The 19,420-nt window shown below is 38.6% G+C and overlaps 1 protein-coding gene across 3 annotated transcripts; it reads right to left on the reverse strand.

Moving 5' to 3' along the window:
* Nucleotides 1–7,720: 7,720 nt before the first annotated feature.
* Nucleotides 7,721–19,328, reverse strand: TYW3 (tRNA-yW synthesizing protein 3 homolog). Of its 3 annotated transcripts, XM_058177382.1 has the most exons (6): nucleotides 19,133–19,328; nucleotides 17,031–17,111; nucleotides 13,730–13,828; nucleotides 11,521–11,592; nucleotides 9,233–9,366; nucleotides 7,721–8,378 (listed from the first exon to the last, which is right to left on the reverse strand). In XM_058177382.1, the coding sequence occupies exons 1-6, from the start codon at nucleotides 19,319–19,321 to the stop codon at nucleotides 8,171–8,173; spliced, it is 783 nt and encodes a 260-aa protein (XP_058033365.1). In that variant the 5' UTR covers nucleotides 19,322–19,328; the 3' UTR covers nucleotides 7,721–8,170. The 3 variants fall into 3 exon arrangements, with proteins under 3 accessions (XP_058033365.1, XP_058033367.1, XP_058033366.1); XM_058177384.1 differs by lacking the exon at nucleotides 13,730–13,828; XM_058177383.1 differs by lacking the exon at nucleotides 11,521–11,592.
* Nucleotides 19,329–19,420: the final 92 nt, after the last annotated feature.

The following is a 19,420-nucleotide window of genomic DNA, read 5'->3' on the forward strand; positions in this document are numbered from 1 at the left end:
CGGAGAAGGGCGGGGTATAAATGTAAACAAAAAAAAAATAAAAAATTGTCTTAGTTCTGGAAAACTGGTAGCGGAAATTTTGAGTAGTTCGGAGAATCAGTAAATGCCACTTCTGACTGGCCTTGCCCCCATCTATTCTCTGCCTCCCGAGTCCCAGCTGATTGGGAGGAAATGGGGATTTTGCACTAACCTTCCCCTGGAGTGGGGTGGAAATGGAGATTTTACAATATCCTTCTCCTGCCACACCCACCAAGCCACACCCACAGAACTGGTACCTGCTTCCCCAAAAATAAGACGCTGTCTTATAGTTTTTTGAACTCTGAAATAAGCGCTTGGCCTTATTGCCAGGCGATCAAAAGCCCGATTGGGCTTATTATCAGGGGATGTCTTATTCTGGGGGAAACAGGCTAGTAAAAATTTTTGAAATCCACCACTGATATGTAGGCTTTATTATTTTTTTCTTATAGATTCTAGATGTGTAGAAGATACTTGGCTGCTATTGAATATTCATTACTGCTGAATATTCTTGACTAATTAAGGAATAATTGAGTTCCTATATTGATGCATCAGGAGTATACTACTTTTGTAATGATTCCATGAGAGAATTAAAGCCTTACAGGAACACTAGGATTTAAACTACAAATTGATTCATTTGCAATTCTTTAAGTTTGTTTGTTTGTTTGTTTGTTTTTTTATTTATTTGATTTTTTTATTGCACCTTTATTGTTTTTATAAATAACAAGACGGCTTTGGAATTGCTTTGGAATTGCTCCCAAGGTTGTATTTTAGATTTTGCTCATGCAGGAGCCTATTCTTTTCAAGTTTTTAAATATGCCTGAAGCATGTATCATATCAGGTAATATCACTGTATCATTCACCTCAGTTGCAGACTATGGCTTCCTCAGTGCCTCATAAGCTTTTTTTCAGGTTCATGTCCACGTCATTAAAAAATGACTAGTTTAATGAATAATAGCGAAGTATTAATAATAGAGAACTATTATTGAATTAATAGAGAATTGGTACAATTACACAAGGGCTGTGCTGTTCTGATAAAATATTAGGTGTTTGAATAACAAGCATGTCTACTTTTTAAAGTTGCATTCCTCTATCATATATATTATGTGATTAACTTTTCCTCTCTCAAGCTTTTAAATATATCTCAATTTCCTTTTGTATTGTCCTGGACCCAGACCCCCCTATTTTAATGATGGGCTACAGTACTTAAAATTATGGGCACTGTTATCTATCTTGATTTGCTCTGTGAACAATGTTTAAATCCTGCATGCTTTCAGTGAATATTATTATATATTCAGTAAATATATGCATGTAAAACTTTTGTGAGAGCTGAGAATATTTTAAAAGGGGGGAACTGTAGCATTTGTACAATCTATGTACAAATCCAAGCAGTTCCGAGAGAGCAAAAGGCAAAACAGTAGATTTGAATTCTTGGTGTAAAAACACATATTTTTAGAACCCCTCACTGAAGAAAAAAATTGCAAAAATTAATTTTCACCTCATTAAATGACACACCCTAATTTCTTCCAGTCACATTCTTTAAGCCAGCTCCTATGCTGCATTTGAGGTTCCCTGAAATTCAACAGATGGGATGCAAAGGGGTGTTACAGGTTGATGGGGAATGGCATTATGGGTGTTCATGTGGATGACAGAGCATGGTTATATTTCTTTGGGCACAAGTCAGGTTCATTTTTGCAGCAGGTTCATTTTTCTTCGAAACAGAAGCATGAAAGTAAGCAGGCTGAATAACAAAGCCTCTGGATAAAATTTTCAGTTCTATTCTTAATGTCTCCATTGAAAATGACTGTAGGTTGTATGGTTGTTGATTTTTTATTGGGATATTGGAGTGTAGGAGGAGTGGTGCAGTGGCCTCGAGGTGGAGCTCTCGGCTCACAATCAGGAGGCTGTGAGTTCGATCCTAGGTAGAGGCAGATATCTCTCTCTCTGGGCACAGTGAGAATATATCTGCTGTGAACTCCGCATTGGCGACAGGAAGGGGATCCGGCCAGTAAACACGCAGCTCCATTCAGTTGCCCCGACTCTACCCCGATTCCGGGGTCATGAAAAGAAAAAAAAAGTATTGGAATGTAGGAGAGGTACTTGAGAGTGATCAAGCAGATTAACGGCATGACTCATCGGAAAACAGCCTCATGACATGGATTCAGAGATAGGTACAGGAGATTTATACAATAGAAACTAATTTGAGGGTGGTACACATCACTAAAGGTAGTGCTTGACTTACAATCACGGTTGGAATTGGAACTTCCATTGGTAAGCAATGAAATCATTAACTGAATCATGCCCAATTTTACCTTTTGCACTGTGGTAATTAAGCAAATGATCACAGCCATTAAGAGAATCATGTGATCATTAAGCAAATCCGGCTTCCCTCATTAACGTTGATTGTTGGAAGCCCCCTGGAAAAAGTCACAGATAGCGATCATCTGATACCAGGATGCTCCAATCAGCATAAATGCCTACTAGCTGCCAAGTGTCCCAACTGCATGAACGCTGTGAAAATTTGTAAGTGCGAGGATGGCCATCAGCCACTTTTTCAGTGCTCTTGTAATTTCACGTGGTCATTAAATAAACAGTTGTTAGTTAAGGACTACCTGTAGAAGATAGCTATAGGGGCTAAACATCTTTAATCCATCATTTCTGTGGTTTCTGGCACCAATGGCTTGTTCTAAGTTCTACTAGACTTCACATGTTCTACTAGACTTCACATGTTCTAAAGCAGGGGTGTCAAACTCAATTTCATTGAGGGACTGCATCAAGGTTGTGTTTGACCTCGGAGGGCCGGGTGGCCAGGGTGGGCATGACACAGGATTCATGTCAGGGACACCTGTGGTGGCCAAGCGCTAAGGGAGGACTTCCCTGAGACCCTCCACTCTCATTATAATCTCCTTCCTTCCTTCCTACCTTCCTTCCTTCCTTCTCTTCTTTTTCCTTCCCTCTTCATTCTCCTTTGTTCTTCCTTCCCCTCTTTCCTTATTTTTCTTTCCGTTCTCTCTTTCCATCTTCCCTTCTTTTTTTTTTTTGTCTTTCCTCTTTCCATTTCTCCTTTCCTGCCCTTTCTTGCATGCTCAAATGCAAACGGGGGAACATTTCTTCTTTTGTTTTTTTTCAGTTTGTTTTGCTAGCCCCCTGCCAGAGAAAACAGCACCCGGGGAGCTCCATTTTCACTGGCAGAAGCACTGCGGGCCGGTCCTTTGCTGTTTCCAGCCCAGCCTCATGGGCCAGCTCTAAGCACCCCATGGGCCAAATCTGATGAAGCATGCCTGAAAGTGTAATTAATCAACAGAGAGAGGCAAAGTTTTGTTATTTTTGATGTTTTACTTACTTATATTTTGTAGGTTGTTTTCCACATATTAAGTTTTTCCTTGTAATCCACTTGGGTTAGAACCTACAGTTTGACATACCATAAAACTCCATGCACATTGCTACAGATCTACAAATATAAATACAAATTACTATTAGCTATTATTATTACTGCTTTAACCAAGCAGTCAGTAGCCCACATCATGTGCCTTTCTGTATCTGATTATGTTTAATGACAATCAAACCTGAAGTATGGGACTGTAGATTCATACTAAGATTCTCTGTATTTTTTGTGGACATTTCCTTCTATTTATGCTTCTAGGGTTATCTGTAGATAAAAATGATAATGATTTCCTCTATACTGTGTAATTTTACAGAGAAAATCTTGTTATTACCATTCTGTACAATTTAAATAGAATTTACTTCTGAATTGGTCACATAGAGGCTTGCTGAGCCAGGTTTCAATTCTGTCAACAAAAATCCATCCATTTCTTTTATACCTTAACTATATCTGCTCTTTGAGAAAGGTGAAAATCTAAATTGAGTTACAGTTTGCATAAACTATAATACTTATGTTATGTGCCTTTAACACACACAAACACACATATATTCATATTTAACATTCTTGTGGATCGTGACTGCATAGTATTGAAGGCTTTAGATGTTCTATTTATCTCTGCTGTCAGCTTAATTTCACGGCATCCTGAATGAATTGTTTGAAAAACTGTTTTCCTACAACAAAGCAAAACAACAACAAAGCCTCCCAAATCTAAGGTTTCCTTTATTTGTTTGTTTATACATCTTTATGTATAAAAATTGGAACAGGATTCTTTGAGCTAATTCAATGTAGGATAGTGCCACCTGGTGGCCCCTCTTTAAAATAGAAATAGAAACCACCGACCTACCCAGGCTCAAAATGCAACCATGCATAATTTTATAAAGGTTGATCTACATTTTTCATTTATCATAGCTCACCAGGCAAATGTTTCTGATAACCACTGCAATTGAAGAAATTGTTTCAACCTCATCTAGAAATGATACCTTGCTTAGGCATGTAATCTTAATTTGGGATGATAATCTTGCCCTTCTACAAAATATTCCTCTCATTGAAACAGGCAGTCCTTGATTTATGACCACATTGGTGATCAGAATTTCTGCTGCTAAGCAAGGTGGTTGTTAAATGAGATACACCCAGTTTTATGCCCGTTTTTGCCATGGTTGTTGAACAAATCACTGCAGTTAGGTGAATCATGAGGTCATTAAGTGAATCCAGCGTCCCCTATTGACTTGCTTGTTGGATGATGGCTGAGGTTTCAAATGGTGATCACATGATCCTGGAACACTGCAACCATTGTGAATACATGCTGGTTGCCAAGCACCTGAATTTTGATCACATGACCATTTTGAATTTTGATCACATGACCGCTTTAATCTAGATTGCAGAAAATATGACTTCTGTAACAGAATCATCAGTGCTTGGAACACTTTACCTGACTCTGTGGTCTCTTCTCATAATCCTAAAAGCTTTAACCAAAAACTTTCTACTATTGACCTCACCCCATTCCTAAGAGGACCATAAGGGGCGTGCATAAGCGCACAAACGTGCCTACCGTTCCTGTCCTATTGTTTTTCTTTTCTTCTTCCTATATATATATATATATATATATATGCTTATACCTTTATATACTATATAACCTTTCCGTATGATACTTACATATATTGTTGTGACAAAAATAAATAAAAAAATAAAAAAATAAACAATGGAAATGGTCATAAATGCAAGGACCGTAAGTCACTTTTTTCAGTGCCATTGTAACTCTGAACACTTGATAAATGAATAGTTGTAAATTGAGGAGTATCTATACATAACCAGCCAGCAAATAGGAATAGCACTTACACTTATATACCGCTTCATAGTTTTACAGTTTCTCTAAGCGGTTTAGAGAGTCAGCCTATTGCCCCCAACGATCTGGGTCCTTATTTTACCAACCTCGGAAGGATGGAAGGCGGAGTTAACCTTGAGCTGGAGAGAATTGAACTGACTACTGGCAGTCAGCACACTTAGCCTGCTTAGCATTCTAACCACTGTGCCTCCATGGCTCTTAAAGGTTGGGCTTAATTAAAGATCAGGCCCAGCAAATACTTTATTCCAGTTCTTTGAAATGAATGGCTACCGTCTTTCTCAGACCATGGTCATCTTCAGTTGAATTGGAATATGCACAACTTCCACATAATGTATGGAAAGCCTATAAGTAGCCATAGATGGTTGCGTTGTATAACAACTATTCTGTTTCAAAATGAATTACATTCCTAGCTTAATTTGTCTGGCCACTAAAAACTGCATGATCGTATTAGAGCATGGGTGTCAAACTCCCCACGTCACGTTGCCGTCACATGACACGTCACGTTTTCCCATTTGCAGAGCCAAGGTGGGTGTGGCCTGTGCATGATGCATCCGGCCCACAGGCCACCAGTTTGACTGCCCTGAATTAGAGAGATCCAGGTGTACTCTGGCTTTTTAAACACGTTCCGAATGAGATCCTTGGGCAAATGTCAGGCTTTCCTAGTTCCTGCTAACATAAACATGATTTATTACTTCATTAGAATTTTACTTAAAATTAATTTTACTTAATTTAAGCCATGGGAAGCAGCTGATATGATCATAGTTATAATATTTGACTGCACTTTGTAAACTGTAATTTATATACAGGTAGTCCTTGACTTAAAACTGTTCATTTGGTGATTGTTCAAAGTTACAGCTGTACTGAAAAAAAGTGATTTATGACCATTGCAACGTCTCCAGTCACGTGATCAAAATTCAGATGGTTGGCAACTGGTTCATATTTATGATGATTGCAGTGTCCTGGGGTCACGTGGTCGTCCCTTTTATGACCTTCTGACAAGCAAAGTCAATGGGGAATCCAGATTCACTTAACAACCATATTACCGACTTAACAATTGCAATGATCCACTTAACAACCGTGTGCAAGAAAAGTCATAAAATGGGATAAACTCACTTAAGGAACATTTCACTTAGCAACATAAATTTTGGGCTCCGTTGTGGTCGTAACTCAAGGACTACCTGTACAATAAGAGTTTATTCAGATGCAGTACTAATTTAGTTACCACTGTTCCACTTTTTGATAAAAAAGTGTCTTAGCTCTTACCAGTGACAGGTAGATTGCCTCAGACCTTCCTAACAAATGGACAACATACTCAAAGGAAAAAAAACCCCGAGGATCAGTTTGCCAATGGCAGAACAAAATGTTTAGTTGTGTCGAATGTATGCATTCGTATACATTTGCTGTGAGGCTTTTCTTATTTGGCTAAGTTGTCTTACTTGGATAAACATGATGCAACTGACTCAAGCCGATGGAAGAAACGCAACCTAAGGGCAATTGGTAATTCAAGACGTCTGTGTGTACACCTAAACCACAGCCAGGATCAGTTTTCTGTTCAAATTATTTTTCTTGGCAACAATATTTATTTAGAGAATGTACCTATCTTACGTCTTACATCCATAACTACAATAGAGTCTGAGGCAGCATAACAGGGTCCCAATACAACTACACCTCCAGTATATTGGGCTCAATTAATGTCTGGGTCCAGTATCTAGGGCAGTGATGGTGAACCTTTTCTGCATCTGGGATGCCTTTTGAATGCGCATACATAGAATCCTTAAGAAGTTCTAAGTTAGTTTTTGAACTGAATAGAATGAATAAGGTGATCATCACTTTCAATCAGTGATTTGAAGTAATAGCTGAGTTATATCTAAATACATCATTTTATTGGTGAATACTACCTTCATTAATGTATATGCATTCTTCACACTGTTACTGTACAGTATATCAGCCTGGAGAAAGGCAGAATTGTATGAAAATAGGTTTTCTCTAGGATGTAGGGCAAATGGCTGTTAACTAAGTGTGCGCGAGTGCAAATACGATGCACAGGATTGGACATAACCTATTACTACTCTGATCTAGTTATTACTGTAGCTATTTGTAATTTTGGTGAAATACATCCACATCTAAACAGTGTAACTTAGAAAGATATAGTTTAAGGAACTATACATACATGAATAAGAGTCTGTTCATGCAGAGATTAGGAAACAACGCAATGTCTCAAAATGTTTATCAAGAAAGGCAAAGGTTAATTGTTCCTATAATTATTTATTTCGGTAGCTTAATCAATGATGTATTTGCTTCCTGCTTTTTTCCCCAAACACTGAAGAGCTTTTGCTCCCAGACGTGGCCTTATGGTCTCAATTATCCATACTAAATGAAATGGGAAGAGGAAAGTAATTTTAATAGCAGAAGTTTCTCTGGTTATATTCAGAACAGTAGTTAACCCTTTAAAGAATATTTTCAAATAAGAAATGCACACACAAAGCAACACAGTATTTATTGTGGCCATGTCTTAGGTACAAGTTTGTGATATTGCACATTGTGAACACGTGTAAAAAAATAAAAATCACTTTCTCCTAAAGGCATCTACACATTTCACGTGCTACAACAGGGAAGGCACACTCCGGGTCCAAAAACTGTCCATAAAAATGTTGAAGTTCACTTATATTATATGGCAGTTAAAACCTTGCTAATAACCTAAGCAAACCATGTAAACAACATGTTACTTTCTAGAGCAGAGTTATGCAATTATGGCTCCATACTGACTCTGGAATTCTGGGAGTTGAAGTCCACAAGTCGTAAAGGGCCATAAATTCCCACCCCTGTTCTAGAGCACAATAATCTACTAAACTCTTATAAAGAGCAAAGGAAAAAAAACTACATTATACAAACATAATGGATATATAGGGCTACGTCACACAATTCTATACTTAGTGAAAAATACTAGTATTGCTTTGACGATCATCTTCACTCTCTAAATTTTTATTTTGGTGTGAAGGACTTCCGTCATCCTTTTTGGTTGCTTGAGATTTTTTCCTTCCACCTGAATCCATCTCATTTTCTTTTTCTTTCTCCTCTGAGAGAGAATTCATGGAGTGATTCTTGCTCTCTAGTGCAAACTTCAAAGAGATGTAAAATCTAGAGACAATGATTTAAATATGTTTCAGTTTGGCAGTTTCATTAATTGGCTCGCATAAAGCAGAACCTGCAGCTCAGGAACACTAATAACATAATAAATTAATGCAATGCCACAGGAGAATCACAGAGTTTTTCCTCAACTGATTAGTGAGAGGCTAAAATAGCATGGCATTGATATACTGTATTTATTAAATTCCTATTCTACTACAATCATAAGACTCTGGGCCTGTCACAAAATCAACTGTAAAACATTTACAGTATAATAAATAAAAACTCTAGAAGACTAATGATCAAAAGCAAGCAATATATGACCTTAAAATGGAGCAGTGCACAGGAAAATTCACAGGATGACATCATCTTAATTAAATCTACTCAAGAAGATATAGTTTAATGTGGTGCTTATATGATGAATGCAAAGTAGAATTGTTTAATGGGATTGTTTGTCCTGTGCTGTTGTCTTAAAAACTGGAGTCCAGCAAAGATGGAACCTTACTAAAGAGATTCTTACAACGGTTACTTATTAAATCTATCCATTCCTGCCAAATTACTATACATGGATCAGCATAGTAAATATGTATGTATATGTGTATACACAAATTTTGTATTGAATATATGCACTTTTTATCCAACCTTTATTATTTTATAATAAATTTAATAATAATTTTATAATTTTCCAACACAAGGTGGAAAAAATAGCTAATACTCCTTCCTCCTCCTATTTTCCCCATAACAACCCTATGAGGTAGGTTCTGCTGAGAAAGTGATTGGTCTAGGCTTCATGCCTAAAGCGAGACTACAACTCACAATCTCCTGGTTTCTAGGCTAACACCTTGACCAGTGCACTGCTAACAAACCTGTTAATTCTCTTCCAATTTTCTTCCATCTTCCGATTAGCAACTTGAACCACAAAGTCAACATATTCTTCACTGACCATTAGTCTTCCTTTCTGAGTTAGTGGAACTTCTAAGCAGTGAGTACTTCGGACAGCCTATAATGATGTAAAAGGAGAAACTTACATCTTAACCAGCTTTTATTAAATCTTATAGAAAGAGGTGTATATTTTTGAATTCTGTTATCAACAACTTGAAATTTATTGCTAAATGAAGGATTATGGTCTACTGAGAATGGGGACAGAAAGAAAAAATATTTTTCAGTGTTAGGAACCTATAGCCTTGGTTGGCTAGTATAGTTTTGCTTTCTGTTTATGGCCTGACTCTCTAGAGGTGTAATGGAAAGATGGGTCAATGGAGTCAAGGCTTAATGGTGTTTAAAAATAAGGCTGAATTGTTTTTTATATGTAGCACAATCTGATTTTAATGTTTCCCCCTTTTTGCCTTTCTTTCTTTCTTTCTTTCTTTCTTTCTTTCTTTCTTTCTTTCTTTCTTTCTTTCTTTCTTTCTTTCTTTCTTTCTTTCCTTCCTTCCTTCCTTCCTTCCTTCCTTCCCTTTTTGGGGTTTTTCCTTCTGTTTTTTCCCCAATATAATAAAGCAACAAATATATTTTGTTAGAGGAGGGCATGCATAAGCGCACCAGTGTGCCTACCATCCTTGTCCTACTGTTCCTAGTTATATGTAATTATTCTATGTTTTTTTGGCTATGTTTTCCCAATTTATATCCTTTTTTTTTGGTGCCAAAATTTTTTCATGTGTCCATGCCTGTGTCTACTCTGTTACTTGTTTTCTTGTATTTGTTGACAAATAAAATAAAATAAAATAAATATTTTTAAGAAGTCTGACATGGAAACAGTTCTCAACATAGGTAAGTTTCTTAAAGAAAACTTAATCTTGTGTGGCCTTTAATTGAAAAGATACTTGACGTGACAAAGGAAGGTGTCTACATTTCTTTTGTAATGTACAACTCAATTTTTAGTAATTACTGTTGCTCCCCTCTGGGAGGAGGTTTCGAAGTATTTCTAGCAGGACTACCAAATTCTGTAACAGCTTTGATCCCTATGCCACCTGTCTGGTAAACTCGCAAGATTTGTTTTCCTCGCCATGTACATGTATGCATCCGAATTAGACTGTGTTGTTTGTCTGCGTAATACAATATATGTGGATATATGCATAATTATGTATGTATGCATGCATGTATGTATTTTGTCATGTTTATGTAATGTACATTGAAGGTAGTGACCCTTTGAGAGCTGGATGCAATGAAATTTCTGTTGTGGTCCATCAGCAGCCTACGAAGCCAGCAATGGAGTCAGACAGCAATGAGGCTGAGGTGAAGCCAGGGCCATCAGGAAGTGAGGTGCAGACTCCAGAGCCTCCAGAGCCTGATAGTAGTGAGGCAGAGGAACAGGAGGAGCTTGTTCCTAATGCACACATGAGAAGAGCTGCCAGAAGGCAAGAGCAGCTCAAGCAGAGAGGACAACTCCGGAGTATGGCCAAGAGATGATTGGCCCCTCCCATAAGGCTAAAACACTAGCGTTTGAGCTTTCCTAAAAACAACGTTGTAGCTGCGTCTTCTGCTTCGTCTACGTCTTTGTGGTTTCTGGATGTGTGCCAGGAAGGGCCTTTAGCAGTTTGCCTAATTGGACCAAGGTTTGCGAGATAACTGAGGACTTTGTGTTGGAAGGCATTTGTTTTACTTTGAGTTGAACGACACTGGGAATGAAGTAATTCCCAGCTGTTCGAATAAAGTTTGTTTGTTTTTCCACGGATTAAGTTTATTACTACCTACTTGGGCCTGGGTCACAACAATTTCATTTTAATGTATGCCGATTAGTGTACATTCAAAGTGACAATAAAGACATTGTCTTACTATTCTAAGTCTGAGTCTTACCAAATATTTCACACTGCTTCCATCAACCCAGCTGAAATTGTCTGTTTTGGTGATTATTATATGGCTGACTTGAAAGTGGTTGAAGCTCTTGGTTGAGGCTCAAGATTTGACTTAAAACTTTTAAGGAGACCCCAAGATGGCTAAGATGTGATTCAACCTACTGATTACAATGTGTAAGTGTCATCTTATGTTGGGACAAGAGCAAGTCAAAGAAGAGTCCCTGTCCTCTGGGAGCATTTACTTTCCACGTAGAGATGCTGGTTCACCTTGATGCAGCCTGTATGCAGTTACACCTTAGCAATTTTCTCAGGAGCTGCTGAAATATCCCTTTGGTCAAAGTAGAAAAAAAATGACATACCATCATAATTTTTCCTTTCCGGCTAACGGTTATACCAGAGTTTCTGAACCCGGCTTCTATAGCCACGGTGTGCTATAAAAATAAAAGCAGACAGTTGGCATAAACAAAGTATCTAAGTGCTAAACCTATACAACAGTGAAACAAGGTGTATTTTCAAATACTCATTTTTCTCCTATTTACAGGAATATAGGCCATTCGTTATGTCTGAATCCAAACAGTAGATTTTGTTTCGCACTATGCCAGAGTATTACAGTATCCTCATTTAGCAATCACAATTATGACTGGTAACTTGGCTGTTAAGTGAAGCAGTCACTAAGTGAAACCAGAACGGTGCTTATGATTTTACTTCAGTTTTCCTTTGCTTTATAGACCTGCAAAAGTCATAAATGAAAAGATTGATCCCAAAGTTATTTTTTCATCACTGATGTATGATGAACTGTGAGCAGTAACAAAGCAGTTACTTAAGTGAGGACTACCTGTATAGCAGAAGGAATTATTTCAAAAAGTACATAATTGTAAAATGTTTATAATAACAGACTTGTAGCAATGTGAACCCATGTTATGAAGCAGAAAAATAGAAGCAAACATAAGGGCACAATTATAGCCAAATGTGAAGAATCATGGGATCTTAAAAGCAGTTTATAACATAGAATGGACAACACTGCCAATCAGAGACAAAATGCTTCTTCTTTAAAGAGCTGTGCAAAATGCTTTGAAGTGCAAATATTCCGACTTTAGAGTAGTACCTTACTGGAAATGTTTTCATCTCACAATTGGCCATTCTGATTTCTATTTTCCAATCAGAGCAATCGGTTTAAGGTTGGAATACGGTCAGATTGGAATAGCTTAAATTGCTTTTGGTGAGGTTGGCATGAAATGTTTTAGGGTTCAAACATTTTGATTTCTAAAAAATGTTCATACATCTCTCTCTCCCTTTCTCCGAATTCTGTTTAAATTATCTACTCTACAGCATAGAAAAATGATGAGAAGACCTAAATTTCCTGATGTGAATCAAAATAATTAAAAGGAGCTTACAGCAGTTCCTTACTGATACAAGCTCATAGGCAAAATCCAGGATTCATGAATAATTACTTCATAATTTGATGACAGCCATCAAACAATGTCAGCCATGTAAAACTGTACCTCTGAAATTCTCATTCTACCTCATAAACCCAACAAAACAAGCTTTCACTTATGAGCGTGACATTTATAGAAACAATAGAGATGCTGTTTCCTCCACCAGCATTTTCACAGCCCCAGTTATTTAACACACAATGCTTCAGACATAGGTAGTCCCTGAACTTATAACCATTTGTTTAGTGAGCAAAGTTACAAAAGCAATGACACATGTGACTTATGACTGGTTCTCATACTTACAGCCATTGCAGCATCCTCATGGTCATGTGATCAAAAGTCAGATGCTTAGCAACTGACAGTTACAACGTCCTGGGGTCATGTGATCATCACTTGCAACCTTCCCAGCTGGCTTCTTGGCAAGAGAAGTCAATGGGGAAGCCAGATTTGCTTAATGATCATGTGAGTCACTTAATAACTGCAGTGATTTACCATATTTTTCGAATATAAGACACAGCGGAGTGTAAGACGCACCTAGTTTTTGGGGAGGAAAATGGTGGTGGGGGGAATTCTGCCTGCCAGGTATTCATCTGGCTAGTCCCAGCACATTAGTTAGCTCGCTGGTTTTGAGGTTGGGGCTGTGCTTCTAAAGCACAGCTGATTGTTGGAGGGAGCAGCAATTAGAAAAGCAGGCAAAGCAGGGAAGATCACTTTGCTCGTGTTGGGGCTGAAAAACAGCTTCAAAAGCACAGCTGATCCTCGGAAGGAGTGCCAGTGATTAAAGCAGGCAAAGCACGGAAGGGGTAAGAGAAGGCAGCAGCTGTTCCAGGTAGCCATTTTGAGCACCGCGTGGGGTTACATTTGGAGTATAAGATGCACCCAAATTTTCAGCCTCTTTTAGGAGGGAAAAAAGTGCGTCTTATACTCCGAAAAATACGGTAGTTATCAACCATGGCAAAAAGTTTGTACAATTGGGTGTGGCTCACTTAACGAGAACATCTTTTAACAACAGAAATTCTGGCCCCAATTGTGATCGCAAGTAGAGAATTACTTGTAATGTCTTCGAAGTGTGAGAACTGGGAGGAATCAAGCACTGCTTATGCAACAATAACAGTGTTTAAGCACAATGCTTTACCAGAAGTTGTGCATCTTCCAGGTCTTGACATTGCACATGGAGAACAAATGGTTCAAATTTGAAGATGGCATCAGCTGCAGCCTTCTGCAAGGCGGTAAGCTAAGAAAGAGCAAAAGGTTAATATCAATGCTACATCTGTTAACAATGAAATATAAGTAGCTTATTTAGCATCTAAAAACACTGCATGACAGAAGCTGATTCGACGTGCTAATTAAAATACATTTCGACATATTGTAATACTCATATGCTCTGCCTGATATATGCTCTGCTTGTTTTTATTCACTTTGGTACAACATTTTGCTGGGATTTAAAATTGTGCACTGATGGTAAAGAGTTTTAAAAATCTTGATGCTGTATCATACAACCCCCAATTCTAAGGTCTGCACACCAGTTTTCAGAAAAGCTTCTGATCAAATCTGGCCTATCAGTTTCCAGATGTCATTCAAATAATACTTTGAAAAATAATAAACTCCATCTACAAAATCTGCAACGGGGGAGAAAAATACTGCACATTTACTATAGTGATAATGCACATTTTTAGAGAATACTTCAAAAACATTCCTGATCCCAAAAGTTTTATTATTTTCTGCACAGATCTTATCCACATATTGACCTATTTAACCTATTTAAAACTAGTATTTGGAAGAAAATAAATACTACAAAGCATTGCTTCCCTATGAACACTTTCATTCAATAAAATTTTATCTTCTCTTTAGATCACAATATCCTAGAATGTTGAATTGGAGGGCAGTTTGAGATTATCTAATCCAACTCCCTAATAAGGGCTGGAACCCACTTCTATGACATTCCTGATAAAGAGCTCTCCTATTGCAGGAACTGGGTATGCCTAGTTTAATGAAAAGAAGGACTAGGGGAGACATGATAGGAGTGTTCCAATATCTCAGGGGTTGCCACAAAGAAGAGGGAGTCAAGCTATTCTCCAAAGTACCTGAGGGCAGGACAAGAAGCAATGGGTGGAAACTAATCAAGGAGAGAAGCAACTTAGAACTAAGGAGAAATTTCCTGACAGAACAATTAATAAGTGGAACAACTTGCCTGCAGAAATTGTGAATGCTCCAACACTGGAAGTTTTTAAGAAGAATTGGATAACCATTTGTCTGAAGTGGTGTAGGGTTTCCTGCAGGGGTGAAATCTAAAAAATTTCCCTACCGGTTCTGTGGGCGTGGCTTAATTGGTGGTCATGGCTTGGTGGTCAGATAACTGGGTGGGCGTGGCCAATAACAATAAATAATAAAAATAATTAACAAAGTATAAAAAAACAATAAGAGGTACCAAAAACCAACTTTCACACTTTACACACACACAACACAACACAAAACAACTGACTCACACACAATGTAAAAGCAGCTGCACTTCACACTTCACACAGCCACAAAAAGCTCAAAAACCAACTTTCACACTTTACACGCATACAACTGACACACACACACACAAAATGCCACATACAGCTTTCTGAGATTTTGTGTAGTTAGAGTGAAACACTACAGAAACACACCAAATCTCAGAAAGCTGCACAAATATTTTATTATTTTATTTTATTTTATTTTATTATTTATTTTATTTTATTTTATTTTATTATTTTATTTTATTTTATTATTTATTTTATTATTATTTTGGATTTCAAATCCCAGAGTTCCTCAGCCAGCAAAGCCAGCCAGTTGATCACCCAGGAAATAGATTAGCTAAGCAATTGATTCTGTCTGGCTGAAAGTGAAACTGCTTTCGGGCTGGAAAAAGAGCCATGCGTTCATCAGTAATCCGGTAAGTGCCTTAGAATCTCTACTCTTACTTGTAGAAAACATGTTTTTTACAAGTAAGAGTACAAATAAGGTTTTGCTGATGAGGAACTCAGGTGAGATCGCCAGAGGAGACTTTACTTTTTTTTTTTTAAAGTTTAAAGTCTCTGCCGATCTCAGCTGAGGGGCGGGATCCTCAAAGGCTTTTTTTACTTTTAAAGGCATGTTTCCGCTGAAGCAAAACTGGCTTTTAAAAGTAAAAAAAAAACACCTCTGCAGATGGTGTGGCTCAGCAGAGGCGGGGGGGAGGGGCCAGGGATTTTTGCTACCGGTCCTCCGAACCAGCCGCCGCCATCGCTACTGGATCATGCGAGGCGGTCCGATCCGGGAGCATTTCACCCCTGGTTTCCTGCCTAAGTAGGGGGTTGGACTAGAAGACCTCCAAGGTCCCTTCCAACTCTGTTATTCTATTTCTGTTTAAATACCTCCAGTGAAGAGAGACCATCACCTCCAAAGGCAGGCATTTTCCAGGTCTTGTAGTGAAGTTATTTTCCTCCCCTTAGCATTTAACCAGATTCTATTTCTCTGTAGTATAAACAATGTCCTGGAGCCATTTTGAAGAATTCTGTCTCATCTTTTGCATTTCAGCCCGTCAGATTTTGAAGAAAACAATCTATTATATTGCCCCTCTATTTTGTCTTCTCCAAGCTAAACTACCTAACACCTTCTCCATTCCTTGTACATTTTTCCTCCAGGTCCCTGATCATCTTTGTTATTTTTCTTTGGATGTAATCCAGTTCATCAATCTTTTAAAAAATGTTTGTATTAAAAGATTTCACATACATAACAAATAGTACGTTCAAAGAAAAAGATATAGTGAATGTGAAAGAAGGAAAAGAAGAAGAAAGGACAACAGAAAAAGGATTGAGGAACCGGACTATTTCTTTTAAACATATTATACTTCATTGCTGAAGTCTAAGATTTGAATTTTCTGCAGCTGTTAACTTATATTCAACTTGTGATCCACCAAGACATCCAATTCCTTTTCACATGTACTGCTTCCCTCAAAAAATCCCTTTCTTTCAGAAGCTTGCAATTTTCTATTTAAAAAAATATATCTTATAACGGCTTTAAAACAAGTCTGTCCATATCTCTAAAAATCATCACCAAAGCATTTAAAATTTTGAAATAAACAAGGTGATTTGATCATCTGATATAGTCAGCATCTTGAATACCCTCAGACTTATGATAACAGTAGCCATTACATGTGGTGGAAAAAGCATCAGAAAACCAGTCATGTTTATCATCTATTGAATGACTTCTACCACTCTATAAAAAAAAATACAATAATTCAATTTACTATGATCAATAAAGACCAGCATTAGCCACAAACATAAGACGACGATAAGGGAGAGCAGACTCCTTTCCTTACTGATTTTGTTATAAAAATTTAATTATAGAAGCTTGGCGATTCTTACAATATTGTTAGTATGCAGAAATACTAATTTAAAAGCTTGTGTAATAAACAATGCATTGACCCTTACCACGTCTTTTGTACTACATAGTTGGTGGGTCACCATAAGCCAAGTACAGCTTTGCTTCTGTATTTCAAAGCCAGCAGTACCCTAATTAAGAAAAAAAATCACACATAGTACAAATCTTTTAGGCAGAGAAACATACTCAGAACTACTTGCTGTATTCCCAGCTTTCCAACATTAAAACACTAGAATTTCCCAGCATGCTAACAGAAGAAAAAAAAGGATAAGGGGAATAAAATGTAAACAATGAATCAGTTTCAAGCTACATATCTGACTAGTTAGATGAAAGAGAGTAAGATGACGTATTTCATATCACGTTTATCTCTGACAGAACAAGTCTTGAAGCAGTAGCACTTAAAACTCTGAATAAGGCATACAGATTGTCCTCAATTTATGACAACTGACCCCAAAATTTCTGTTAAGTGAAACATTTGTTAAATGAATTTTGCCCCTGGACGACATTATTGTCCAGTTGTTAAGTGAATCACTACAGTTGTTAAATTAGTGGCAGAATTGTAAGTGAATGTGGCTTCCCCACTGATGTTGCTTGCCAAGGACACAGCAACCATCATAAATATAAGCCAGTTGCCAAGTGTCCAAATTTTGATCCCATGACCTTAGGAACATGTCAACAGTCATATGTGTGAACAATGGCCGTAAGTCATTTTTCAATGCCATTGTAACTTTGAACAGTTACTAAATTTACTGTTGTAAGTCGAGGACTACATATAACTTGCCATTATATTTTCAAAAGGGGAAAAAAATCAGGACATACATACTTCAATACGTCAGAGGTGCAACCTGAAGCACCTCCTAGTTAGTAAATAAATGTTTCAGATGCCCCCATTTCCTTTTAAGAGGGATTCTGTAGTGTTGATTCAGCCTTCCATCCTTCCAAGGTGGGTAAAATGAGGACCCAGATTGTTGGGGGCAATATGCTGACTCTGTATACCCCTTAGAAAGGGCTGTAAAGTACTGTGAAGCAGTAAATAAGTCTAATTGGTATTGCTATTATCCAAACCTTCTCACCTAAGCTGGAGAAGAATTCTGGATAACTGGCCAGTTTGGTTAAGGCACTAGGCTAGAAACAATATTATACATGAATTCTAGTCCTGTCTTAGGCAAAGCCAGCTTGGATGTGTGTGTGTGTGTGTGACTCTGTGTGTGTGTTGGGCCAGTCCCTCTCTCAGCCCTAGAAAGGAGGCAATGGCAAACCACTTCTGAAAATCTTGCCAAGAAAATTCAGGAAACCAGACCAGACAGTCGCCCAGGTGTCAAACCAGAGACATACACGCAAAGGGAATTTTTCCATCTTTGGGAACATTTCAGGGGAAATCTGTCCAAAGGTGGCTTTTTAAGTGTCGGTTCACTGAGCTGCTTCTTCAATTCCAACCATCTTGAGAGAGGAATGAAGTTCTCTTAGCAATGCGGGAATGGCAAAAATGCCTTCTTCGATGGACCTATGGACGTGTATGTGTGTGTGTGTGTGTGTGTGTGTGTGTGTGTGTGTGTGTATTCATTCAGCACCCAATAGAATAGAATAGAATAGAATTTTTTATTGGCCAAGTGTGATTGGACACACAAGGAATTTGTCTTGGTGCATACGCTGTCAGTGTACATAAAAGGTAAAGATACCTTCATCAAGGTACAACACTTAACGATAGTCACAGGGTACAAATTTAACACTTAATGATACACTTAATGATAGTCATAGGCTACAAATAAGCAATCAGGAAACAATCGATATCAGTAAAAATCGTAAGGAAACAAGCAACAAAGTTACAGTCCTAAGTGGAAGGAGATGGGTGATGGGTCTATTGTAGGTCAAGGTTTGCAGACTTTGGGGGCTGCAGAGGGCAGCAACAACTTTGTAGGTGTCGTCCTAAGGGTCGCGCGGAGCTTTGCGGACCCAGATGGGGCAGAGCCTTACAACCCAGCGGAGGGCTGACCCTAAAGCGGCGCTTTCACTCTACTCCCAAAGAAATTGATCCCATGGGGGATCCAGAGGAGGAGGAGGAGGAGGAGGAGGAGGAGAGGGAGCGGTTCTACCCAAACCTCAGCTCGGCTTCAGATCTGCGTGGCTCAGCCGAGGCCGAAGATGGGCTTACCGCAGCCGGGGCGGCGGCCGGGGGCTGTTCCAGCACCACCACGCGCCCCGAGCACGAGCTGGTGGTGCAGAAAGTCTCGCGGCCATTCAGGAGCCGGACGATCTCCTCGATAGGCTCGTCCACGCTGCCCTTCCGGCTCGCGTCTGCGCGCGACAGCCGCTGCTCTTTCCAGCGTTTGAAATCGGCCATCAGCAATAGCAGCAGCGGCGGCAGCGACGGCTCTTTTTTTTCCACCCCGCCCCCAGACGGCAACAATGGCGGCCTTCACGGGACCCGTCTTTGGGAGGC

Source organism: Ahaetulla prasina, chromosome 3 (assembly GCF_028640845.1).
Source record: "Ahaetulla prasina isolate Xishuangbanna chromosome 3, ASM2864084v1, whole genome shotgun sequence".
NCBI classification, from domain to species: domain Eukaryota; kingdom Metazoa; phylum Chordata; class Lepidosauria; order Squamata; family Colubridae; genus Ahaetulla; species Ahaetulla prasina.